Here is a 26,481-nt window from a genome sequence, read left to right on the forward strand (position 1 = left end):
AGGACAAAGAAACATGAGGGCATTTTAAAAGCAAGACAAACGCAGGATAATGACACAGGGCAGGTGGGAAACATTAGACACGGCAGGGAAGCAAGACATGAAACGAGAGGGGCGGGGCCAATGACAAGACACGAGAAAGCACATGAGATGTCATAACATAAACAACTCATGGCTTTCTCACATAAAACCTAAGGGCTCCGTCCCGATCCTGCCACATGACTAGAAATACAGAACCAAGAAGGCAGGACCGTGACAGAGCCCCCCCCTTAATGAACACCCCCAGGTGTTCACCAAGGGGTCGACTAACAAGACATGACAGACTGGGACAAAGACAAAAAGCAGACAAACATGATGAACAAGACAAGGGGCAGACAAGCAAAAATTACAAATGGGTCAGGGTGGGTCAACAAAAATAACAAACATGGGAGGGGGGGTGGGACAAAACAAGGGTTCGTGGGGGGAACAGTCCTAGTCCCCGAGTGCGCTTGAGGGCGCGGAGTTTTGGGGGACTTAGGGGGAAAGTCCTGGAGGGAAGTCGGCGGGACAAGGCTGGGACCCGGCTGGAAGGCCGGCTGCTGCACCGGCTGGGCAGGACCGGACACCGGAATGGGCTCCGGCTGCACCGGACTGAATGCCGGCTGCACCGGACTGGACGCCGGCCGCACCGGACTGGATTTCGGCTGCACCGGACTGGGTACCGTTCTGGATGTCGGCCTGGTTGCCGGCTGGGACGCCGGACTGGATTCCGGCTGCACCGGACTGGATGCCGGCCGCACCGGACTGGACGCCGGCTACTGCACCGGACTGGACTCCTGCTGGATCACCGGCTGGGACGCCGGCTGGATGACCGGCTGGGATGCCGGCTGCTGCACCGGACTGGATGCCGGCTGCACCGGTGTGGACGCTCCTCCGCTGCTCCTCTCCCTCCTTCTCCGAACCACCGGATCCATAGCCGACCTTGGCGAATCCGTGGGGACTGGAGGGAGTTCCGCAGCGGAGGAGTCCACCAACTTCATCCCCGGATCCGCCCTCTCCCGCCCGCTACTGGTGCTGCCAGAGTGAACGGGGACCGTGGAGCTCAAGCCGGTGGGTACTGAGCCCCCCGGGTAGCGGCAGCCAGGTCGAGGCCCTACGGGGTGATCAACCGCGAGGTGGAAGTCCCACATGGGACCCCACCCCCGGGATCGTCCCGGTTGGCCACGAACCTGACCATTTCCGCGAACCCAAGGGGGGCCAGCAGCCTCTTCTCAGACGGGGTTAGGCGCTTAGTGAGGCAGCAGTTGAAGATCGTCTTCAACTGTGCCTCGTTGAACTCAGTCGCCTCTGCCACTTCCGAGAATGCCCCGACGAACTCCCGGCTCCCGTAGTCCCCCTGACGGAACCCCAGCAGCAAGCGGGCTAGGGCGGACAGTGAGGACGATGCCATGCTGTCCATCTTGCTGCCCGCTGGGTTCAGTATGGCTCGTGGATTCTGTCACGATCACACGTGGAGGAAAAACCTATGGGCTCCTTCCCGATCCTGCCACACAACTAGAAATACAGAACCAAGAAGGCAGGACGTGACAGTATATCAGCATAACAGTGATGAATTTATGAACTACTTCATATTAGAGAAAAATTATAACAATGAAATCAGAAGTGGAACCCGCTGAACAAACTAACTACAGCACCCTTAAGGATAAAATGCAATTATTTTATACCGTAGATCAAGATGAGCTGTCTAAAATTATTAGATCATCTAAATCAACAACATGCATGCTAGACCCTATACCTACAAATCTACTGAAAGAGATGCTCCCAGAAATTATAGATCCTCTTCTTAGTATTATTAACTCATCTCTGACATTAGGACATGTGCCTAAAGCATATAAGGTGGCTGTTATAAGGCCCCTTGTCAAAAAACCCCAACTCGACCCTAGAGAACTATGGAACTACAGGCCTATATCGAATCTACCTTTCATATCTAAAGTTCTGGAAAAAATAGTTTCAACTCAATTATGCTCCTTCCTCCAAAGGAATGACATCAACGAAGAATTCCAGTCTGGATTTAGAGCATGTCACAGTACAGAGACTGCTTTGATCAGAGTTACAAATGATCTGCTATTGGCGTCTGACTGAGGTTGTATCTCGTTATTGGTGCTGCTAGACCGTAGTGCTGCATTCGACAACATTGACCACAGCACACTCCTACATAGACTCGAAAATTATGTCGGCATTAAGGGAATAGCTTTGAAATGGTTTAAATCTTATTTATCCGACCGTTTTCAATTTGTAGCAATAAACAATGAGGTGTCACGCAAATCGCAAGTCCAGTACGGTGTACCACAGGGCTCAGTCTTAGGGCCTCTGCTCTTCGCATACATGCTACCTCTAGGAGAGATAATAAAGCGACACGGAGTTAGCTTTCACTGTTATGCTGATGATACTCAACTTTATATTTCCTCGAAGCCTCATGAAACACAGCAGTTCCATCGAATAATGGAATGCATAGTCGATCTAAAAAACTGGATGAGTAACAACTTTTTATTACTGAACTCGGACAAAACAGAAGTGTTACTTATTGGACCGAAAACCTCCATACGTAACAACCAAGAATACTGCTTAACTATTGATGGATGTTCCTTTCAGGGTTCCTGTTTAGTGTGTCTTTGTATCCTCATTATTGTTTCACTCTTCTCACCTTCCACCTATCATTCCCTTGTTAGCCTTAGTGTACTCAGCTGGTGCTTGTTAGTTTTTACTCATTTATTCACTGCCACTTCTCACTGTCTTTGTGCGATCTTCTTCTCAGGTTAGCTCCGTACCTGGTATTTGCCATATCTCCAGTCTAATCTTGTCTTGCCAAGTTTAGGAAACCCTTGTCTTGTCGTGTGGTAGTTTACCCCTGTGGTTTACCGTGTTATTGAACTGTCTTGAACTTTTAATTTGGTTAGACTCTTAAACCCCGTTTACCTTTTGTTTTGCCTAGGCTCTAGTCGTTTGTTTTTTTGTTCTTTTGTTTTGTTAGCATTCCTTGGGAGTTGTTTCCCTGCCTCAGCGCCACCCTTAGTCAGCTGACGCTGCCGTCTCAATGGCCACTGGACTCTCTGTCGGTTCGTATCGCCTTTTCAATAGCCATGGGACTCTCTTACCGCCAGCTCATCTGTATCTGCCGGGTCTCAAGTGGACTTCTGCCTGCTGTTCCCGATTCCAACTTCCCTTTGCCTGTGTGTTGTGTCACTAAATAAATTCTTTATTACCCGCAATTGAATCTGTGTGTTTCACATCCCTGACAGTTCCATAAAACCCTCGTCGTCAGCTAAGAATCTTGCCGTTCTATTCGATAGTAATCTGTCATTTGAGAGCCACATCGCCAACACCTGAAAATTTGTGTTTTTCCATTTTAAGAATATATCTAAACTACGTCATATGCTGTCAAAGTCAGATGCAGAGAAGTTAATTCATGCATTCATGACATCAAGACTAGATTACTGTAATGCACTGTTAGGTGGTTGCCCTGCAGGCTTATTACAAAAACTCCAACTGGTCCAAAACGCGGCAGCTCGAGTTCTTACACGTACAAAAAGTATGAACATATTAGCCCGGTTCTGTCAACCTTGCACCGGTTACCTATAAAGCATCGCATTAACTTTAAAATCTTGCTTATTACCTATAAAGCCCTACATGGTTTAGCTCCTCAGTACTTGAGTGAACTCCTCTTGTATTACAGTCCTTCACGTGCATTACGCTCTCAGGCAACCTGTCAGCTGGTAATACCTAGAATTTCAAAATCAAGTGCAGGTGGTAGATCCTTTTCCTATCTAGCGCCTAAACTTTGGAATAGTCTTCCCTGCACTGTCCGGGAGGCAGTGTGTGTGCGTGCTTGTCTGTGCGTGTGCTTGTCTCTGTGTGTGTTTGTGTGTGCATGCTTGTCTGTGTGTGTGTGTTCGTGTGTGCGTGCTTGTCTGTGTGTGTGTGTGTGTGTGTGTGTGTGTGTGTGTGTGTGTGTGAGCGTGCACGTCCGTGTGTGTGTTAGTACGTGTGCATATTGTGTGTGTGGGTGTTTTTTATGTGGGTGTGTCTGTCTTCTGTGTTTTCACCTTTTTCTTGTTTTTACAGGTATAACTTTAATTGTATTGCTTATAGTCAATATGTCTCATGTACAGCTGCTTTGTAACAATGAAAATTGTAAAAAGCGTTATATAAATAAAGTTGAGTTGAGAACCGTCTTCATCGTGAGATGAGGTAGAGCGGCTTCCCCTAGGGGCTCAAATGGGGCCCTTCCCAGGCCCACAAGAACCACATTAAGGTCCCAAGAGGGTACGGAGAGTGGTTGGGGAGGATTCACCCTCCTCGCGCCCTTCAAGAATCTTATGACCAGGTCGTGCTGTCTGAGAGACTTACCTGCCACAAGTGAGTGATGTGCAGCGATAGCGGCGACATACACTTTGATCGTGGAGGGAGAGAGGTTGCTCTCTATCCTTCCTTGAAGGAAGGACAGCACGACACAATGCACACAATTCTGTGGGTCTTCCCTGCGGGGCTGGGATCTTGCCTGAGTGATTGTGCACACGACTGCGGGGTGCAGGTCACTCAGGATCTCCTCGTCCCGTCCAGGAGCCAGACGTGGAGGTTCCAGAGGTCTGGTCTCGGGTGCCAGAACGTGCCCTTCCCCTGTGAAAGAAGGTCCTTCATCAGGGGAATCGGCCAGGGGGAGTTGTCATCAGAAGCGTAGCTCTGAGAACCAAGTCTGGTTGAGCCAAAAGGGCGCAACTAACAGAACTTTGTGCTCATCTTCCCTGACCTTGCACAGGATCTGTGCAAGGAGGCTCACTGGGGGGGAAGGTGTACTTCCGCTTGTCCCGCAACCAGCTGTGCACAAAGGCATCCGTGCTGACTGGGGCCTCGGTCAGGAAGTACCAAAGTGGACAATGGGAGGTGTCTAGGGAGGCAAACATTTCCACCTGCGCCTGCCCTAACTGCTCTCAATGAGCTGGACGGTGCGGGGCATGGAGTAACCACTACCCGCGGAGCGTGACGGCTGACTGGTTGAGGTCGCCCGAGATATAATTGGCCCGCAGGGATTCCATCAGCTGCTGACTCCAGAGGAGGAGGCGTCGGGCGAGTTGCGACATCTGCCGTGAGCGCATACTATGTACACCACGGGAGCTGTGCTGTCTGAGCGAAGCATCACGTGCTTGCACTGAATGAGAGGAAGGATCTCTTTATAGCAAACCAAGCAGTCAGCAACTCCAGGAAATTGATATGCCACTGCAGGTGGGGGGCCTGTCCAACTGAATGCCCATTGCAGACAGCACCCCAGCTGAGCAGGGAGGTGTCTGTTGTCACCACTAAACTGAAAGGGCTGCTGCGCAGCAGATGCCGTCTGGGACTTCGACGCCCCGACGCTGCTTCTTCACCGCCAAAAACTGAAAAATATTTGACATTGTCACTAAACAGCCCACCTTGCGAGAGCGTACTCTCTGCGTGCATCTGCGCAAGATTGGGCCAAAGGTGTAGCTCTTGGACCATTAGAGTAGACATTGTTCAATCCAGCGCACGTGCCATCACCTTGATCGCCCGGAGAGCAAGGTCAGTGGCGGTGTGCAGTTCCTGCATAACTTCTGGGTCGCGCTAGGTCCATCTGCTTCAATGCCTTGGCCTGGTGGCAGGCCCGGATTAAGAATTCAGGGGCCCCTGGGCACAAGTGTTTTGTAGACCCCCCCCATACACACGGGCACACAATAAAGTTTTGAAATAGCCTACAGGGTACTACGTGTAGGATCACCTACATTTTATACAGGATTACTTTGCCAAGTTACAAACTATGATCACAACCTGAAAGATAATATCAACACCTGTTCACATTCTCCATCATGCAGGATTTACAACACAACAATGTTTTTCTGGACCAGCAACAACAATATCAAGACATTTCCCTGCATACTGTAACTCACTGGCATTTGCAAGCACACGATGCCTCACCTCTACCTATTAATTCAGTTCTATCAGATTCTTCCATAATTCACACACAAACACGCCAGATTAACAAAACTGTTTTTAAGAGAAAATATAAGAACTTTATTAAGATAAATTATAGGACGTTCTTAAGAATATTCTTAAAAGTAATTCTCAAATATTTTCTTATAAACATATTCATTTTTCTAAGAATTAATGGGCAGACTTTGTCAATGATTATACTATAAAAGTAATTTGTCAATTTGATAAACTTCATTTGTGTAACAAGCACCTCGCGACTCACGTTCTTATGTAAGCGTGTAAAGTGTTAAACGGCATTAACAAATATTATAGGTATACTTCTTTAGCCTATATGTTCAGAGTCTGTGTAAGTAAACATTTTGCAATGTATTTAAAAGCACTCTGGATTTTCTAATAACGAAGGCTAAAAATTCGGTAAAGTAAGGCAGTTACTGATCAACATTATATCAAAATTCATTATTGGCGAAGAAACACCACCAAATACATGTAAAAAAATCTTATTTTTTGAGATTTTAAAGACAACCGTGAGGGTATTCTAACTTATCCTATAGATTATATTTACAACAATAAAGCCGTTTTCATTTACATATTTTCAGTTTCTACTGTCAGTTCTAAGTAAACGCGACATGTTCTAACAAATCATCATAAAAAGCGGCAATTTTGGCTATATTCTTTCACACAGCCTCTGTCTAGGTAACCATATGCATATTTACAGACGAAATGTGTTCATGTTTACACATTCAAACAGTGGATAACAGTGACAGGTTGTTGGAAACGCTGTTTTGTACTCATTTCATTCAGGAGTCACCTGTGGAATGTTCTGCTTCTTCCTGCCGCTCACTGAGACGATCCCTGCACTGGGAAAAAGAGACATTGCGCTCGCGGGACATTTTCCCACTGAATGAAAGCTTTATCGGAAGGTCACTGGATATTTCGCTTTGTGCTTCTCCTTAACAAAATCTGCTAAAGGGTTTGTAAAAATTACTATATCAAGAGACAGACTCGCGTACGTTAGAAACACTGTTTTATGCGCACTTGCGTGTGTGCGGGCCAGAGAGGCACACGGCAGAATGAATATAGCGAAAACATTGTTATGTGAAATGTTCTCCCCCTTTCATGGGCCCCAAGCGCGCATGGGCCCCTGGGCCGGTTCCCATAATGCCCATTGGATAATCCGGCCCTGCCTAGTGGACCTGCAGGATGGCCATGGCATGAAGTGCTGAGGCAGCTTGACCCACAGCAGTGTAAGCACCCAAATGTACAATGAGTAGGTTCTTATTTTGTGTTTCTTTTTGTTGGCAGACATCAAATCTATGTAATAATGAGTGAACTGGACCACTTAAAACAACACACCAGCAGACACTTTAGTTGAACAGCTAAAATAAGTCTGTGTTCATATGTTTATGCGTCCATACAGTCATCACATTTTGAATCATAAATGCTCAAACAAGGTCAATAAGTGATTAGTTCTTGGAAACACTTGTTTGTTCATGCGTGTCATTCTCGCATCTTGAGGATGCTGTGATCAGTGCTGTGTTTGGCCAATCAGCGTTTGCTTACATCACAGGTCGTCCCTCTCCTGCTGGTTTCATTCTGCGTTTGAAAAAATTATTATGACGTAAAATATCCGACCTCAATCCTTTCCAGTCAACCACGCGTCACATTCGCATGTTAACAACGTGATGTCACTATGAGACGCCAAGAGAACGTTATATGGTAGCTATTCGAACGTTGGCATTTGGTCATAAACAGTTTCTGGATATATTAACTTTTATGTTTATACATATTACGTGTGGTAAAAATAGTTTAAAGTTTGTTTACGGTTCACATAAGCCTGCGATGAGCTAGCCGCCATATTGTCCGTGATGTCAAATGACGTGTCTCACTGAGGTCGGGGTTGATCGATCTGCCCCGAGTTCAGAGGTCGGATAACCGACTTCGTTTGGCGTTCCGGGTGAGGTCGGCAATGCCGGAAATTCGAGTTGTCTCGAACGCAGCATCAGACCTTGACTTGGAGAAGGAGCTAAAGTGTTCCTCCAAAAAGGTTCTCTCAAACTAATATGCCGGCTGGTTCCTGCGATGCGAACACAACAAAATGTTTGTTTCTGCTGTGCAAAAATCCCCTTATGACTTGAAAACTGTCCCAAAGCCCATCCCTTGGAGCGTGAATTGTCGGGTCCCATCAGGCTCAGGCTGAAATGCAGGGCTCTATTAGTTTGTCCTTTGTCCCTCGTGAGAGAGAGATATCTACTGAGACCTCGTGGGAGAAGAGGTGGACTGGATCTATACCTTGGTTGCATTTCTATTGAACTCAATGGCAGTTGCTTGGCTGGTGTATGCAGCAGATATTTTGAGACAGCAGAGACAAGTGAAGTGAACATTCTGCTTTTCTTTAATATACACATACCTTATGATCCTTCAAATGTATAAAACATATAAATAGTTGAAAAATGCATGAGTGTACCATAATGCTAGTAATCATCACAGGCAATGCTTTCTTCTGCTAAAACGGAAACATTTTGCAGGAGATTGGAAAGGTAAAGTGCAGCAATACTATAATTCACTGGACCAACACACAAACACTTTGGAGGTTATTATAAGATTGCATTCAGAAGTGTTTCTAATGGAATTATAAGACTTACATATATTATTATAGCAATAAATGGTAAAACAATACTTGAATAAAAGCAAACGTGTAATTCCTTGTATACTAGGGGTGTAACGATACAACAATGTCACGGTTCTGTTCAGACCACGGTTTTGGGACCACGGTTCAGTTCGGTTCGATGTGAGGTCAGGGTTCATACCATGGCACAAGCAATGCTACAGAACACTAGAATCTTTTTAACTTAATAACAGCAACAACAACAATAATTTAACTTCTTTACTTGAACTTTATTGACGTTAGTTTTATATATTTTTTAGAACAGTAAGCCTCAGTACACAAAAATGAAATAAATAATACTAATGTAAACTTAAACCTGTCAGAACAGGGCTCGAGACTAACACTTGAGAGTGGTGGCACTAGAGTTATTCAGTTGGTGGCACCAGCCCTTAATTTGATAGCACCAGAGTTGTGGGGTGAGATAAGAAAAAAGAATCACTAAAACTTAATTGAAATTTATTTAATACATTAATAAATCAATTAGAAATTAATACAAATCATTGTTTGATTGAATTATTTTTATTGTATATGTAAACTCTCTTTCAACACTTTACCATATTTAAAGCACATCATTCTTAAAGCTACTTTCTTCCTTTATTTGTTGTGAACGACTCCTATAAGAGAACACAATTCCTTTAATATCAGTGAGTGTTTTTGGGCCCGTCCTTTGTTGTTTGATGAACATTATAAAGAGAGATCTTTATTATGCTGCTGCCCCTTTAAGAGCTCACGCAATATACTAGAACACACGTTTTGTTTCCCAATTGTTTGTTCACGAAGCTGAATAACTTTACAAGGTTTCTTGTTAATATGGAATTTTTTAGGTTATTTTGTGTTAATATAACCGTTTCAGAGTAAGAAGGCGTGAAAGAGAACTCCGTTTAGTATTTTGTGCTCTGACTCTCTGGGCGCGCGCATATCTCAAACAACCCGCGAGACCTGAAGGCTTTTAGTGATTATTCTTCATGAAAGCTGCATTGATACACGTTTGGCTTCTATCAATAGCGATTTACAAATAAATAGTATTTAGCGTGATGTATAACGTTTTGTATGCTTTGCAGTATTGTTAGAGAGCTTTATACAATAGTTTAGTGCTTAAAGTTTAAACACATGGTTCACTTGGACGCTTTTAAGGAGAATTAGTTACTGAATATGTATTTGTTGTTTCTGTCAATCTATGTGCATTCTGGCCATTAACAATGCACTGTCATCACATTATTGAGCGTGATCAAAAGTTGCTGCACTGCTGCTTCAGCTTACGAAGTGATATGCTCTAACCTGCGCAAGGAAAAGCGGATCATGTATCGCGGATCATTCGGTTCTGTTCGAATATCGTTACACCCCTATTGTATACTGTCCAGCTGTCTGATGCTGTCAGTGCTGGAAACGGCTGAGATTCACTGGGGGGACTCAAGTTGGGGACATTTGATTTTTAAACCACAGATGCAGAAAATGCCACTTTATACAAGTATTAAATGTGCATAGCATTTGGAGGCTATTTAATAGATTAAAGATGGAACTCCATCCCCCTTGAAATTCACTTGCTGGACTCGACATCCCCCCCCCAAGCCCTGGCGAGGACATCTTCAAATCGTCACTGTGTTGCACAACTGGACTGCTTCAGCGGTTCGGTCTCAGTCAGCTTCTTATCGATTTCCACCTTTTATCACAACATAAAAGACATTCATTAGCGTTTATTAGCAGTAAGAATGCCGAATGAACACTAGGGGACAGAGACATTTATTTTATATCGACTTCTCTCATTACCTGGCAGTGATAGTATGATCTGTTTCTCACGTGTTTCTGGGGCTGAATGTCACATTCTGTAGCCAATGATTTTACCCTCGTGTGAGACGCCACCACCTCCGCCACCTCACACTCAACCGTGATAAACGGCAACCAATCAGCAGGAACCTCTTGATCTGATGCCAGCTCCAATTTATAAGCAAACGACTGAAGCTGATCCACAGCTGAAAGAAAAGACAAAACAACTGTCAACTGTCACATGAGAAAACATTGAATTACATACTCTTACATGTCTACAGAGCTTATTTGCAGAACTGATCTGTGATCTGCGTATGATGATACATGCGAATCCAGCCGACCAATCACAAAAACACTGGCTGAAACAGCTGATCAAGATCTTCAGGATCACTTGACAATTACAGGCAGGTGTGTAGTACAAGTTGGTGTTAAACCAGGGATGTTCCACCCCGCTCCAACACACCTGCCTGTCTTTTTAAAGGGACTCTGGTGGTTCATGCGTATTTGGTTGGAAACTCTCTCAGACAGTCGATGTCGAAGTGTAGGTTTGGGCTGGTAAAATATGTCAAGCAGCTATTAAATTAAATATATTTTTTATTTATATAGTGTTTTTCACTATTTGTATTGTTGCATAGCAGCTTTACATACATTATACTTCAAATAATAATAATGCTATACATGAATGAATAAAATACAGTATGTGGTAGGGGTGTAACGGTACGCGTATTCATACTGAACTGTCACGAGCCGTCATGGGAAAATTCCAAATTAAGTCATTGTAACAAGTTCACTAGATGTAGGAAGGAAGAGGCCTGGGTCGGGTTGACTACTACTGGCACTTAATTGTAATCCTTTTCCGTCTCACATGACGTTGCGCTATTGGCGCTTCAACACACAGTCAAATAAACACACACATAGTCTTATAACTGAAGATTCTCTCAAAGTTCTCTCGATGCTCCCTCAGAGTCCGTCTCAGCTGCCAGTAGTAGTCCAGGTCTCTCTCGCCGAGCTCTGCTACCGCGCTGGCTTTTAAGCTTCCCCACTCCAGTTACTGGAATAGGACACAGGTGTTCGTCATTTGCACTCGCCCCATTTACTCACCGCTCGTCTCCCAACTCTCTCCAACTCTCTCTGCAGTCCTCGCTGAACCATGCCCCCCTTGCCACATACCCCCACCGCCTGACTAAGGCCGGGGAGCCATCCGGTCTGCAGCCCCCCCTGCCTGGAGAGGAAGTCGGCCACAGCCATCTGTGCACCCGGCCTGTGGACCACCTTGAACTTGAATGGTTGCAAAGCAATATACCAACGAGTGATCCGCGCGTTGGTATCCTTCATGCGGTGGAGCCACAAGAGGGGAGCGTGATCCGAACAGAGGGTGAATTCCCGCCCCAGGAGATAATATCTGAGGGTGAGGACGGCCCACCTGATGGCCAAACACTCCTTCTCTATGGTGATGTACTTTGCTTCCCTCTTCGAGAGCTTCCGGCTAATGTACAGCACCGGCCGGTCCTCCCCCCCATCTCCTGGGACAGGACTGCACCCAGTCTCCTGTCCGACGCATCAGTCTGCAGCAAGAAAGGGAGAGAAGAGTTAGGAGAGTGTAAGAGCGGCCCTCCGCACAGGGCAGCCTTCACTTGGGTAAAGGCCTGCTGGCACCGGTCCGTCCACTGGACCGGATCTGGCGCTTCCTTTTTAGTGAGATCAGTCAGCGGGCTGGTGAGTTCCGAATATTTAGGTACGAACCTTCTATAATACCCCGCCAGCCCCAGGAACTGTCTCACCTCCTTTTTGGTCTTAGGTCTCGTGACCTAAGTGGAAGCCCAGATACCTGACCTCCACCCGCCCAACCACACACTTCTTCGGATTGGCCGTGAGCCCGGCCTCCCTCAGCAACCTCAGGACCGCTCTCAGATGCTCCGTATGCCGCTGCCAGTCATTGCTATAGATAATGATGGCCCGGGCCGATTCTATGTGCCCAAAGTTCCCACCACTCCCTTTCCACAAATGGGCCACACAAATTTTGCTACCTGGGTATAAGCATAAAAATAAGCCAGCTCAGTGGCAAAACACACTTGGACACTCGTCTTCTACGTCAAGCATGTAGAAAGGCAGAGCGCAAATGGAAGAAAGATAAATTGCATATTTCATTTGTTATTTAAAGACAGTTTGTCATCTTATCAATCTGCTGCTAAATCTGCAAAGGCTTCTTATCTCTCTGACTTAATTTTCAAACACCAATTCACTCCTAAAGTGCTGTTTTCTACTATTAACTCTGTTATAAATCCTACTGACAACACCCTGGCTGGTGCTTCTAATGCTCTGTGTCAAAGCTTCTTGAGACACTTCATTGAAAAAATATCAAATTTGAGACCCAAATTCAACTCCCTCCACACTGTACCTCCTCCGCTCTCTCTGCATCCTGTTTCTTGGGTTGTATTCAAACCCATTACTCTACAATCACTCAAAAGACATTATTGCTAATATCAAACCCTCTTTTTGCCCACATGACACCATACATCCTAAATTTCTACAATGAATCACTGACACCGTAGGGCCAGGCCAGACCATGTCTCTCTACTGGCTCAGTTCATGCTCCTCTAAAAGTAGCTACTGTCACCCCACTTCTCAAGAAGCCTTCACAAGACCCTTCTATTCTGAACAACTTTCGTCCCATTTCTGTCCTGCCTTTTATTTCAAAGGTGTTGGAAAAAATTGTGTTCGATCAACTGCAGTCCTTCCTAAAACAAAACTGCATTACAGAAATTTTTCTGTCTGGTTTTAAGCCCGCTCATAGTACGGAAACAGCCTTTCTTAGAGTGTTAAATGATATTATTTTAGCTACATATTCTGGTGATTCCGTGGTCCTGGTTCTTTTAGATCTTTCAGCAGCATTCAATACCGTGGACCACTCTATTTTATTATCCCAATTAGAGTCTGATGTGGGCATGAATGGGACGGTCCAAAAGTGGTTTCAGTCTTTTTTATCTGACAGAACATTTTTTGTCAAACTAGATAACTTCTCATCCTCCACTGCCCCACTCATATGTAGCCTGCCTCCACGTTGGCGTCCTCCCTCTTTTCCCTGTACATGCTTCCTCTGGGCTCCATCTTTAGATGGCATGGGGTGTCCTTTAATTTTTATGCTGACGATACCCAGATCTACCTATTAAGAGGAATGATCCTTCTCCTCTGAATACACTATTAAGGTGCATAGATGAGGTTAAAATCTGGCTAGGTCAAAAATGTTTAACACTAAATGAAGATAAAACAGAGGTGATTGTTTTCAGCCAGTCTGCTCATTCTCAGGCTCCCAGTCCTGATCTGGGCTGCATATCAGCCTTTAGATCTTCTCGCGCAATTTGGGTGTCCACTTTGATGAGTCGTTAAAATTAGACAAGCAACACTTTTTAAACACTACAATGCTAGAGATGGTCGTCCACGCTTTTATCACTTCATGCCTAGACTACTGCAACTCACTGTACTATGGTGTTGCTCAGTCACAAATCATCCGCTTACAATTGGTTCAGAATGCTGCTGCGAGATTCATTACAAAAAGCTGAAAATACGACCACATCACCCCTATTCTGAGGGCCCTCCACTGGCTGCCCATTCAATCCAGAATTGCTTTTAAAATTCTTTTATTGGTCTATAAGTCTTTACGCAACCAAGCCCCTAGTTATCTGTCAGAGCTGCTGCACTTTTACACCCCCACTAGAAGCCTACGCTCCATAAATCAGAATCTCCTTTTAGTCCCCAGTCCAGACTGAAATTTAGAGAAGACCGAGCTTTCTCTGTGGCTGGCCCTCTGTTGTGGAACAATCTGCCACTCGAGATCAGAGTGGCACCCTCTCTTTTCACTTTTAAATCTCATTTAAAACATATTTGTTTGATCTGGCCTACCTAATCCACTTTTCTTCCATTTTTACTATGTATTTTTATTACTATTACTGCGTTTTCTGTATGCTGTTCTGTTTTTATTACTGTTTATGTGGTTTTAGATTTTCATTCTAATGTACAACACTTTGGTCAGTCTTGTGGTTGTTTTAAATGTGCTCTATAAATAAATGAACTTGATTTTGGACTATATAGCTCAATTTGCCCTTCATGACAACTTTAAGGGAGGTGAATTTTTTGTATAACTCCTACTGATCAAAGAGCTGTAGTTCACAGAAGAGCTGTGCATAAAACACAGAATCGATTTAGACATGTATAATTAGTGTGAATCGCGATATATATCGCCAGTGGCGGCACTAGGTGTTGGCTTAGGGGGCTGAAGCACTGAATGTTTTCAGTAAAGCCCTGAATGTTTTATTACCATGCCGTGTACGAATCACTTAGGGGCCGTTTACATTTAGCGTCTTTTGCGTGTCTAACCCATGGGCAAATGTGAGTGGGTCCTTCTTGGAAAAAAACATTTAGAGTGTAAAAACAATGCAACTCTCACAGCAGCTTCTGTGGTGTAGTGAGTAAGACGTGTGACGTAGTACTGACGCTACATCTGAGTGCAATATCGAATCCATCTTTTACCAGTGTTTATAATAAAGTGTATGGTGAGGTTAAGGGTAGTAGAGAGGTCTTATTGGTCATCTATTTAATCATTTTAATACAAATAATCATTTACACTCTTATTATTATTGTATAATGTAAATTGAACAACATTGCTTGTTTACCTTTCTGTGTTGAAACGGAATGAAGTTTAATTTATATGAGCTCGTCAATATCAATCTAATTGAGGTGGTCAAACTAATGAAAGAAGGCGGGATTTGCTACGGACAGAAGCCGAGGTTAAGGTCCGCTTTAACTGTGAAAGAGCTGGACAGGAAAGCTTTGGTTAGAGACAAGAGAGTGGGACCGGCAAAGGACGCATGAGACGGAAATCGAACTCAGATCGTGCTGCAAGTGCTTTGGCACCACCGAGAACAGCTTGATGTCAGCAAATACAACTAAAACTGCCCGCTGACTGGCTCTAATGTCACTTTAGTGGTAACACAGGATATTATTAGTTTTGGTTACATTTCATAATGGGCAATCGTGGTCTGATGAATCTATTTGTTCCCAGACTAATCATTATGACTGAGGTCAGAGTTTCATAACTATACACAGCCTAGCTGTATGTATTTATTAGTTAAATGTACTCTTTGAGCACTACCTGTGTATTGTTTTTCCCTATTGCACAAACATCTTATACTTTAAAATAAAATATTGTGTTTTGTATCATATTTCATTTTATTAAAAATTAAAAGAATCACATCAGATGACCTAAACCACATACATATACACTATTTAAAATGAGTGAAAAACTGCACTAGCTTTATACTGTTCAAAAAAAGTACCTTGCGGCATGCCCATTTCTCCGACCTGCAGAGACCCCTACTTGCTCCCTTGGGGTCTGCCCAGGGATGGATTACTGACCGGGCCAGTGCTCAGGGGCCCTTGACTACCATGAGCCCGAGGGGGTCCTGGTCTTCAAGGTTGCGCCACCCAGTTTGGTACAGAAAACCCAACAACAATGAAAACAAATGTTTATCTTTGTTTAATTTATGGGTCCCATAGCCTTAACAAGGCCTCTGTGAATACCCTGTACAAAATGAAATCATGGCAACATTTGTTTTTATGTTACTTTAACTTATTCAATTAAATTTAACTTATTTATTAAATTACAGCACATTTAAATAGCATTTTCTGAATCTTTTGCTTGATGATTTGATGTTTACAGACTTGTCACAGGGGTCATTTCATGGTGAGAAACTTTTTTATTTATTTATATGATGCATTAAATACGTGTATGTTTGACAGTTAAATAAAGACGTGTGTTTCATACGCTTTAATTTTGTCAATGGTTGATTTTTCGCTGTGTAGCTAATATTAGACTTCTATAAACCCTGTACATATTATTTTTAGCACAGCGCAGGCATTTGACGCAGAGCGAGAACGGTTTTAATATTCATTATCATCTTAACTTTCACTTTCTATAACTGTGAATGCACAGCTAAGGGAAAGAACGGAAAAATTGTGGGAGGGGGGCCCATGAAGGTATCTGGCCCCGGGGCCTTTGAAGTCATAATCCGTCGCAGAGCGCAATTGACTCGCATTAACATTTAAATAACAAACCTGAGTAGGGATGGGTACCGAGAACTGGTACTTTTTTGGACCGGTACATAATTGGGTCAATACCAGAGTATCGATAAGCTTCATGACAAACGATACTGTTATCGATACTTGTGTTGTTTTATCTCTGTGTATTCGGGTGTTAAATGGCGAATTAGAGGCTGCTGGTGTCATTTTCCATCCCTGAATGATGTCCGAATGGCTGAAGTTTGCTCGACGTATGTGTGATATCTAGGACCATATGATTTCCGTGGTGTATTTGTAATCTGCTTGTTTTGCGTGTTTAAGAGTGAAAGAGTGGCATGGTTGCGCTTGTGGAGCTTTCAGCATCTGTGTTTCACAAGAGGAAGCTTCCGTCAAACACCCCTTTGCAGCAACCCGTCAAAATAAAAGTCCTTTATTTGAGAACAAGCTATAATATTGTTTTTAATAATTCGGCCACGGAGTATATTTACTTACTTTAGTTAGTACTTTAGTTTACTTACTTTGAAGTAAATGTGCTAGTAAAATTACAAAAAAGTACATATAATTTAAAAAATATTGCTTAGAAAATAGTACTAAAGTTTATTTAGACCTAAAACCAGAAAGGAAAAAAGAAATACGGTCTACCAGCCAAATAACCATAGTGATGTAAAGTAAATATGTTGAATTACATTATGATGTGCTCATGCTAAGTGCAGTAATTGGTATGCTAAGGAACACACACACGTTTTGTTATGTGGCATTTTCTGTGTGCTCAGAAGCATTTGTAAACTGCAGTTCTAAAGCTCAGCTGTAATAAAGAAACTTAAAATGTTTAACATCTTTTCACATCATGTGTTTTTGTAACAAATTATACAGCGTAGTATCGATAAGCAGTATCGATATTGATAATCTTAACAATACCCATCCCTAAACCTGAGTAAACAACCGATGTCCAGTAATGCACAACAAGTTCGCAAATAGACGAAGGTGCCCCGTAGAACCGCCCCTGTATATCACCCAGCCCAAGCGTGGTCGCTCAAGTGGCAGGTGGTTTCAGCAACCAGGCACCTCAGCTTCACCCACGTCCCGCCTCTTTGCCCATTTTAGATTATCTGGAAGTGACGCGCTGCTAAAATGGCTCTGCCCGGCCCACATTGGGCTTCAAAAGGCTCCTCAGAAACCTACGAGTGGCGTCACGGACACAATGTCCATGTTTTATACGGTCTATGGTTGTTTTTCAGTGTATTGCGTCAAAACAACTACACCACTGTCACTTGGCAGCCCAACCTGTAGATTAAAGGTATACTTCACCCAAAAATATTAGTAACTGACATTTCTGGGACATTATTGACTACTCAACTTTATTTATAAGACTACCATAGTAAGAAAAATTTAAATGGTTGTCAAATGTGCTTTGGAACTGTCTGCTTTATTAAATTCTACAAAGTATCTAATTTTGTGTTCAACAGAACCAAAAAATGATACAATTCAGTGTTTCCGCTAGGATTTTGTGAAACTGTGGCACTTGGTGACGTCCCATGCTAATTAACATACAGTATTTGTTACCTCATCACATAGTTTTAAAACTGCTTTCAATACACCTCGGAAGTGGGATATTTCCCACCACAAACACGGAAGTAAAATATGGTTTTACTAACATTAAAAGTATTTAGTAACTTTAATGCTACTCAGGCATGTGATCAGCCAAGGACAAAAGAGAAGGAAGACCGCACACACCCTCGCCCAACCCCAATCCCCCCAAAAATAGTCCTTAATGTTACTAATTAAATGAAACATGATTAAAAACAGGCAACTGTTTGCCAAAAATAGATATTTTTCACTTAGCAACACAAAAACTATTGTAATTGACCAATTTGGAAAATCAGCTCAAATGTTTATTAGTTTAACAATCCCCTAAACAATATTTAATAAAATAGGTTGATGCTTTGTGCAAATATCTTATGCTAATGTCAAATGAAATGACATTAACAAATGGCACTCCTTGAGTGGTTTATATTAGGCCTACTTTTAATTTCATTGTAATCAGCAATAATTAATTAAACAATAATTGAACACGAAAAGTAAAGAATACTGTCATGGCTCTGCTTCATTTAGTCATGTTTTTCTTGGTCCTGTAGCAGAGTCATGACAAAGCCTTTGGTTATGTGTGGAGAGAAACATATTATTGTCCTTTTGACAATAATATACGTTCTCTCCAGTGTCTCGTCATTGGCCCCGCCCCTCTCGTTTCCTTGTTATCTTTCCCTGAGTGTTTGATTACCCACACCTGCCTTCGTTCGTTATCCCTCGTTTGTCTTCCCTTTAAATACCCTCTTGTTTCTTTGTCCTGTGCTCGTGGATTGTCTTATGGATATGTTCTGTGTACGATTGCTTCGTGTTCGTGCCCGTGTCATTTATTCAAGTAAGTTTAGTCAGTGTATCTTTGTCTAGTGTTGTCTTAGTTTAGTTTATTTAGTGAGTGTTCCTGCTCTGTTTGTGTTATTATATTCCCCGTGTCGTTGTGTTTTACCCCCTCGTGGGTTTTTGTTTAGTTTAGTTTATTATTTGTAAAATTAATAAATCTGTTAACCCCTTCATTGCCACTGCCTGCCTGCAATTGGGTTCTCTTCCACGCACCTTTCTTGACAAATACTGTGTCCTCAAGAGACTTCCATACACAGCCTCTAGATGGCACATCTACGTCATTCATACAGCGTTCGTCCGCATTAATCCGCATGTAATAAAGGTATTTGCTAACGCTGCATGTTGCGGTTTTAGTTCGTTTAAATGTATGCATTCAGTAGAGAATTCAATGTGTTTATATATAGACAGTGACTAGATCGGCCATTTGTATAGTTTCAAGCCATTCAAATCATGTTCTGAATGAAGCGGTCGCTCTGCATTTATAACAAGCGTGTTCATGACGTAGAGAGCGTAGAAAGGATCCTGTTGGTCGGCTGTATGATGACTATGTTTACATTACCAAACCCCCACCCCCCAATCCCGTAACAAAATAAAATAAATTGAATTCATGCTATTTACGCGGGTGATCCCACTGACATCAAAAAATATAGAAAACCTTATTTATACAGAAAAATCACATCCCTGGTTAGTAATGATTTGATAGCATTAAAATAAAAAATCTTTTAACTTTAAAAAAGCACCGTTCCATAAATTATTTCCGGGTTGAAGTGGGAATTATCGAATTTCCGAGAGCGCGTGAAGGCAGCAAAAGTTGCAACTTCAGACCCATTTCGATTCTGCTCTTTGAACATTACACACAGCTTATTGCCCAATAAAACCCACTGATTTAAAGCAACCGTTTATCCAAAAAGAAGCTAGGTTTGTTGTTATGTCGTCTTCTGAACAAAAGCCACTAAAGTGGTCAGAAAAGTCACTAAATCTAGTGAAAGAGTTGCAAATTTAGCAACAATGGCCAGACAAATTATGAATGGGAAAAATCTAATCTAAATCTAAAAAAAAATCTAAATCTTGGTTACGGATGTAACCTAGGTTCCCTGATCCGTCTCGGCTACGCGATCCAGTCGCCTCACGCCCGCCAAGTTCAGCATTCGATATACCTCAGTCAGAGGCTAGGATGTCCCCGTACTTCGGGCTGAGGCCGCCACCCTTCTGGTGAAGAGAGTGATCGAGCCCGTCTCACCAGCCGAGATGTTCAGCGGGTTTTACAGCCTTTACTTCATTGTCCCCAAGAAAGGCGGGGGGTTGCGCCCTATCTTGGGTCTGTGTGTTCTGAACAGGCACCTACACAGTAGCTGCCTTTCAGGTTGATCACGAAGAAGCGCATCCTGACGTCCGTCAGGTGTCAGGACTGGTTCATGGCAATCGACCTGAAGGACGCGTACTTCATGTCTCGATCCTCCCTCGACATCGGCCGTTCCGACGGTTTGTTTTCTTTGGACGGGCATATCAGTACAGGGTCCTCCCCTTCGGTCTGTCCCTGTCTCCACGAGTCTTTACGAAGGTCGTGGAAGCCGCCCCTTAGGGAAGGAGGTGTGCGGGTACTAAACTATCTCGACGACTGGCTCAGTTTGGCGCACTCTTGAGATCTGTTGTGTACACACAGGGACCTGGTGCTCCGGCACCTAGATCGGTGGGGCTACAGGTCAACTGAGAAGAGCAAGCTCTCCCCGGTGCAGAGCGTCCTCTTTCTCAGTAGGGAACTCGACTCTGTCTTCATGAGCGGCCCTGCTCACCCCCCGCGGGGGGCGCGAGACCCGCGACAAGGAAGCCCGCACCCACGCGGCCTCCCAGAGGCAGTGCGACTGACTACAGAGCGCACCCGATCAGTGTTGAACTGCCTGAAGCTTTCAGACAGTCAGCGGTCCCCCTGAAACAATTTCAGAGGCTCCTGGGATACATGGCATCCTCAGCGGGGGTGGTCCCCCTCGGGTCGATGCACATACGACCGCTCCAACACTGGCTACAGAGTCAAGTTCCTTGGAGAGCGTGGCACACCGGCAGCAGGCGTATGGTCACACGCTTTCTGCCGACATACCCTAACCCCCTGGTCTCCATGACCTTCTTGGGGTTGGGGTGCCGTGTGCAAACGGGCAAGCAGTGTTGGGGCGGTGGACGGGCCCCCGCCTGCGTTGGCATTTCAACTGCCTAGACTTGTTGGTTGTGCTACTTGCATTGAGGAGGCTACTACCTCTCGTGCAGGGCAGGCACGTGCTGGTCCGGTCGGACAGCACAGCTGCTGTGGCGTATATCATTGGATTCGCTCACGGCAGCTAAACATGACTCGCCCGGCGCCTCCTCCTCTGGAGTCAGCAGGTGATCAGTTCCCTGCGAGCCACACACATCCCAGGCNATCCTGAACCAGACAGCCGATGCGCTCTCTCGTCAGTCGACGCCTCGCGGGGAGTGGCGACTCCATCCCCGCACAGCCAGCTCATTTGGGAGAGATTTCCCACCTTGCGGTTAACTCCTGCAGTCCGCACATTCCTCCCATGAGTTCTCCCCTGATGGTGAGACCATGTGGTGTCTCCACTATTCCTCCCTACGGTAGGCAGTGGCCTCTGCAGCGTTTTTCCCCCAGGGTGGAATAATGCTTACCCAGTGGCCCGTATGGTGCCGGGCGGCTTCTCGCCATTTAGAGAATTAGGCCTCCGCCCGTGACGGCCGGTGACAGGGGCTTCCCAACTTTGTGTAAAGCTCTGGGTCCCCCTTCCTCTCCACTGGAGGGTCATAATTTCGCGTTAGCGTGTTCGTCTGACTCGCCCAGGCCAGTCAACGTCGCTCCGCAGAGATTGTGACGCGGCTCAGTGCTGTGGCGTTTTCCATAGGAACCCCATTCTGTCGGTTCGACACAACGTCGAGAGACCGACAGAAAGGGAACGTCTTGGTTACGGATGTAACCTCGGTTCCCTGATGGAGGGAACGAGATGTTGTGTCCCTCATGCCACAACACTGGCCGCCCACCCCAGCGGTCGGGGGTGGATGCTTTAGGCTCTGAGAACACAAAGGTGAATGAATGAGCACGCCGGCTTCCCTCTTATACCCGGACATCCGGGGAGGAGCCCGGCATGCAAATTTCATTCGCCAATTTTCATTGGCCTTTTCTAAATACTCAGAAGATGATAGGTTCTCAAGACAAACCCCATTCTGTCGGTTCGACACAACGTCGGCCACAGAACCGAGGACATCCGTAACCACTATTGACCTATGATGTCGGTGGAGATTTTCGTACCCTCACGCAAATTGAATATTGTGAAACATTACACAATTATTTTCTTACAAGATTAGTCATCGTGTCTCCAGAATATGTCAGTTGCTCAAATTTTTCCAAATATCTTTCCTTGTGTTCAACAGAACCAATAAATGTATACAGGCTTGGAACAACTTGAGGGCGAGTAAATCGTGACAGAATTTTTAGGTGAATGGTCCCTTTAATGGGCGATAATATTATAATATGAACCCCTACCTATCAGAAGGGAAGAGAAATCTGATCAGCTCGTTATCTCACATGCTTGCAGAGAAAGGCTAACCAAAACAAAGTTAGTGGGTTCTCTTTTTTCACATTTCATGAGTTGGCACCGGGGACTAGATTATAGCAATTAAACACAGAAGTTTCATTTTTTTCCGATAAGCCCTTTAATGTAACACTGACGCAATTACATAGAGAATCAATACTGTGAGATTTTATGGAAATAACTAGGTGGAGAAATAACTTGTGGGAATAGGAAAAAAGATGTCCAGGTCTCTTCCATACTATTCTGCTTCTGGGTGACTATAGGTCATGACTGTAGTCATTGTCACGTGACAAAAGCACAAGGGTCTGGCGGAACTGGGATTCAGCCAAACACAAGTGGCTTCTGTTATACATTAAACATTAAATTCTCTGTACATCATTGTTGACAGAACTTAAAATGATGAAGATAAGTGTCAACTATGTCATACACGATCAATGCAAAACATCTCTGAAGTTACGTCTCACTGATATCATGTATAACGTAAATACTATTCACATCAAGTATTATGTGATGTAAATGTAGTTTCTTACCAACATTCTTCTGAGGAAGCCTGTCAATTCTCACACGAGGGCTCGGTACACATTCTCGTATTTTACTGTGCCGATGGACACTCGCATGACAGACTGAGATTTGCCATGTGCCCTGAGCCCAAGCATGCATTTCTGTTCATGCGAGCTTTGAGAGACCTCTGTCGCAGCAGTGACGTGCTGGTTAGGCACTTTCACCCAGTCACCTGGAAAGACGAATCTGAAGAGTGATGTTTCACACAGAGTTCTCTGGACACTCACATAAGACCTGCAGCTCAACACAGGCACCCTGCACAGTCACCACAGCTTTACGGACGGGGGCAACTCCCACTGTGAAGGGATGCAGTCCTGAAGCGCAGAGGCTCCACGCGACAAGCGTCAGGAGGACAGAATTCTTATCAGCCGCGTATCGCAAAGTGTGCTTTTCTCACAACGCGATGAAATGGTAGTCTGCGATCTCCATCCAGGGCTCACTGTCCTCCTCGGAACCAAATGCGGGAGCTTGTTTGAGAAGTCCAAGGTCGTTTAGTGCCAGGAAGCACTCCAAGGAACCATTAAGAAAGCTAAGCAGTGAAGATTTCGGAAAGTGCGATGGCCACACTTTGCGTATGCACCGTACTTATCCTGTCGTATCCAGATGTGGTCGGCTATCTCCAAGGTCAGCTCCTGCTCTTCGTAGTGTCTGTGGTGTTGGTGTGGTGCCGGTAAGCGCATCAGCTCTTCCTCAATGGACACCAGCAGGTCCTTCATGTCACCAAGTTCAGTGGTGCCGAACTTCAAAAGCTGCTCCACTTCTGCTTCGTGTATCACCTCATGCCTGGGGTGATAGCGTTTCCTCTCGACGTAGGACACGTGCTCAACCTTCAGTGTGGCGATCTTGCGTGGTTCACTGTAACTCTCTAATTTGGGACCCGAGAGGCCGCAGTTAGCATTAAGCTGAAATTCTTTGAAAGGTTTCTCCAAGCCCTTCTCATAGAACAACTGCAGGAGAGCTCCGGGCAGTAGCTGCAGGTATATCGGCCCCCACTGACGAGAAGACATGCGGTTCTTTTTCTCCGGAATTCTCAGCATCAGTGACCAACCGTGTCTACTCTGGCTGAGGAACAGTCCTTCAGGAACAAATGATGGAGTTCCCACCATCTCTTTATCCTTAACTATACCTACGGCTGAAAGATGATCCTCTTTGTCCATTTTCTCATTGTGATCTTCTTGTTTGTTCTCTTCTGCTCTCAGTCTTTCTAGTTTATGGCATATATAGGAGTAGGAGTACTGAGGCTGGTCTTGAGGTGGCTCATTACCATCTTTGGTGCGGATAAAGAAGCGAGGTAAAGTGGGAGCAGAGTCAGAGTCTGACGATGAGCTCCAAGACACTCGTTTATGATCGCCTTTTACCCAGGCAGGGTTAAGGTGACCTGCCTCGTCTCGGGATGTGTTCATTAAAGTGGAGCCTTCATTCGTTTTCATTAAGTCTTGCTGTAGTCCTGAAGAGAAGCTGGCAAAAGTGCTTGAAAACAAGTCTGGCTGCTCCTGAAGTCCATAATAAAAGGGTGACTGATCTGCTGGCGTTGCCTTTACCGGAGTGCACATGGGAGTGTTGCTGGGCACACACAAGCTTCCGTTAAAGCTAAAATCCATCAAAGGGGATTCCGGGCCAGTGCTGAAGCTCCATGTTTCATTCCCTAAAGACGGGAGAACAAGTTTTAAACCATTTGGGCGAGGTATTGAACCGGAGCGCAGCGTTTTTTTAGGTGAGGAGAAGGATGACCCTTCATCTTCAAATGTTACCCAGTTGCTGGGCTGATTCATGGAGCACATTGCTTTGTGTGTACACAGGAAGTCTTTCACAGTCCACTCCTCCACGGAAACAGCCACAAAAATAATCTGTAGAAGGAATTTAGACATTATGAAAAATGACATAAGAAACGTATCATCATCATCATGCACTCCTGTCTGATTAGGAGAATAAAACAGCAGCAGATATAATAAGCTAAATAGACAAGTGTAGGCTTCATGGCTTACCAAAATAAAATGTGTTTCAAACTACAAGTCTACGGGTCTGTGAGTGGTACAGGAGTGTCTGAATCAAGCATCAGAATGAGGAAAAATGTGATCTGGAATATGGCATGATTGTTGCAGGTATGCAGGCTCATCAGGTTGAAAAAGGTGACAGAGATGTGAGACTTCCCGCAACCAATGCTCTATCGCTCTCAAATGTATCCCATCATGTATCACATTCTGGAAATAAATCATGAGACTTTTTGCCCAGGTCTTGAGATGTTGCGGAATGTTGTTCCCAGTATATACTATTACTTTTTAAGGTTCTATCTTTATTATGTAGGGCAGTCTTGGCCTAATGGGGCACTAGTGGGGCTCGAGTCCGACTCTCTAAGGTTGCCGGTTCGATTCCCAGGGCCAGCGGGTAACAACTGGGGTGCCCTTGAGCAAGGCACCTTACCCCTACTTGCTCCCTGGGTGCTGCAGTGATAGCTGCCCACTGCTCCGGGTGTACGTGTGTTCACCACTTGCTGTGCGTTTCTCTAGTATCTTTGTGCAATTGTACAGTGCTACTGTTAGCCATGTATTTTATTTAAGTTTTTTGACACATTTTACAGAACTTGAAGAGTGTCATTTGTTTATAAATGCAAACATTTAAAATTGTAATGTAAAAAATATTTTCATTGAGCAGTGTTTTGTAATTTCTTTGTTTTGTTATTTAAAATAATAAACCTTAAGACCTCTCTTCAATTTATTGTTTTCATTATTACTATTATGAGTAATAAATATTCTGTTAGCGTGTTGCAAAATTAAGCTAGTAGTACAATATAAGACTTACAAACTAGAGATGCACCGATTACAATTTTCTTTGCCGATTCCGATTTCCGATTTTATTACAAGTGAAACCTGACTTTTCTTCAATACACATTTTTTTTATTTTCATTGAATAAATGATTGAACATTACAATTTCCCCAAATTTCCCTAAATGCAGTTCTCCAAGCTGCATTAAATTACAGAATCTTCTCTTTCCCAAACAACTCTTAAATTGAATAACTCTGTGACTGAAAATAAGTACAAATAATAAAATATAACTAAACATGTCACTTAATTTACCTTTTTCATTTTTGTACTCATCTCACAAAAGTCTAAGATAACAATAAAATACTTCAACTTTATTCTCGTCTGTTTCTGTTTATGAAACTAACATTGCTTTATTTCATTTTTTCTGAAATGTAAAATAAATTGTCTTTATCTTGGTCTGTAGTATTAAAAGAAGTGGGTTGATTTTTGCTGCAACTTCAATAAAAAGTTAAAAATCTTATGAGTGAATTCTACTCTAAAGATGTATATGTATTTGCAGTTTTTTGTGTTAGTAAAGAACTCAATCAGATATATATCACATATATTGGTTGATTTATTCATTTTTTTATATTTTGGATTTTTAAAAACAAGTAGAAGTCGTGTTGAATGTCATTTTACCTA

General features: G+C 44.0%; 1 protein-coding gene and 1 pseudogene across 1 annotated transcript in view; both read right to left on the reverse strand.

The window, feature by feature from the left end:
* Window positions 1-7,995: 7,995 nt before the first annotated feature.
* On the reverse strand, window positions 7,996-24,946 carry LOC130558867 (stonin-1-like; annotated as a pseudogene).
* Window positions 10,635-26,481, reverse strand: part of LOC130558869 (stonin-1-like) — a 28,086-nt gene continuing 12,239 nt past the window's right edge. The window contains exon 4 of the mRNA XM_057341576.1: window positions 10,635-11,973. Within this exon, the coding sequence (XP_057197559.1) occupies window positions 11,969-11,973 (5 nt within the window). The 3' untranslated portion in view covers window positions 10,635-11,968. The remainder of the gene's footprint in view (window positions 11,974-26,481) is intronic.

Source organism: Triplophysa rosa, linkage group LG9 (genome assembly GCF_024868665.1).
Source record: "Triplophysa rosa linkage group LG9, Trosa_1v2, whole genome shotgun sequence".
Classification (NCBI taxonomy): domain Eukaryota; kingdom Metazoa; phylum Chordata; class Actinopteri; order Cypriniformes; family Nemacheilidae; genus Triplophysa; species Triplophysa rosa.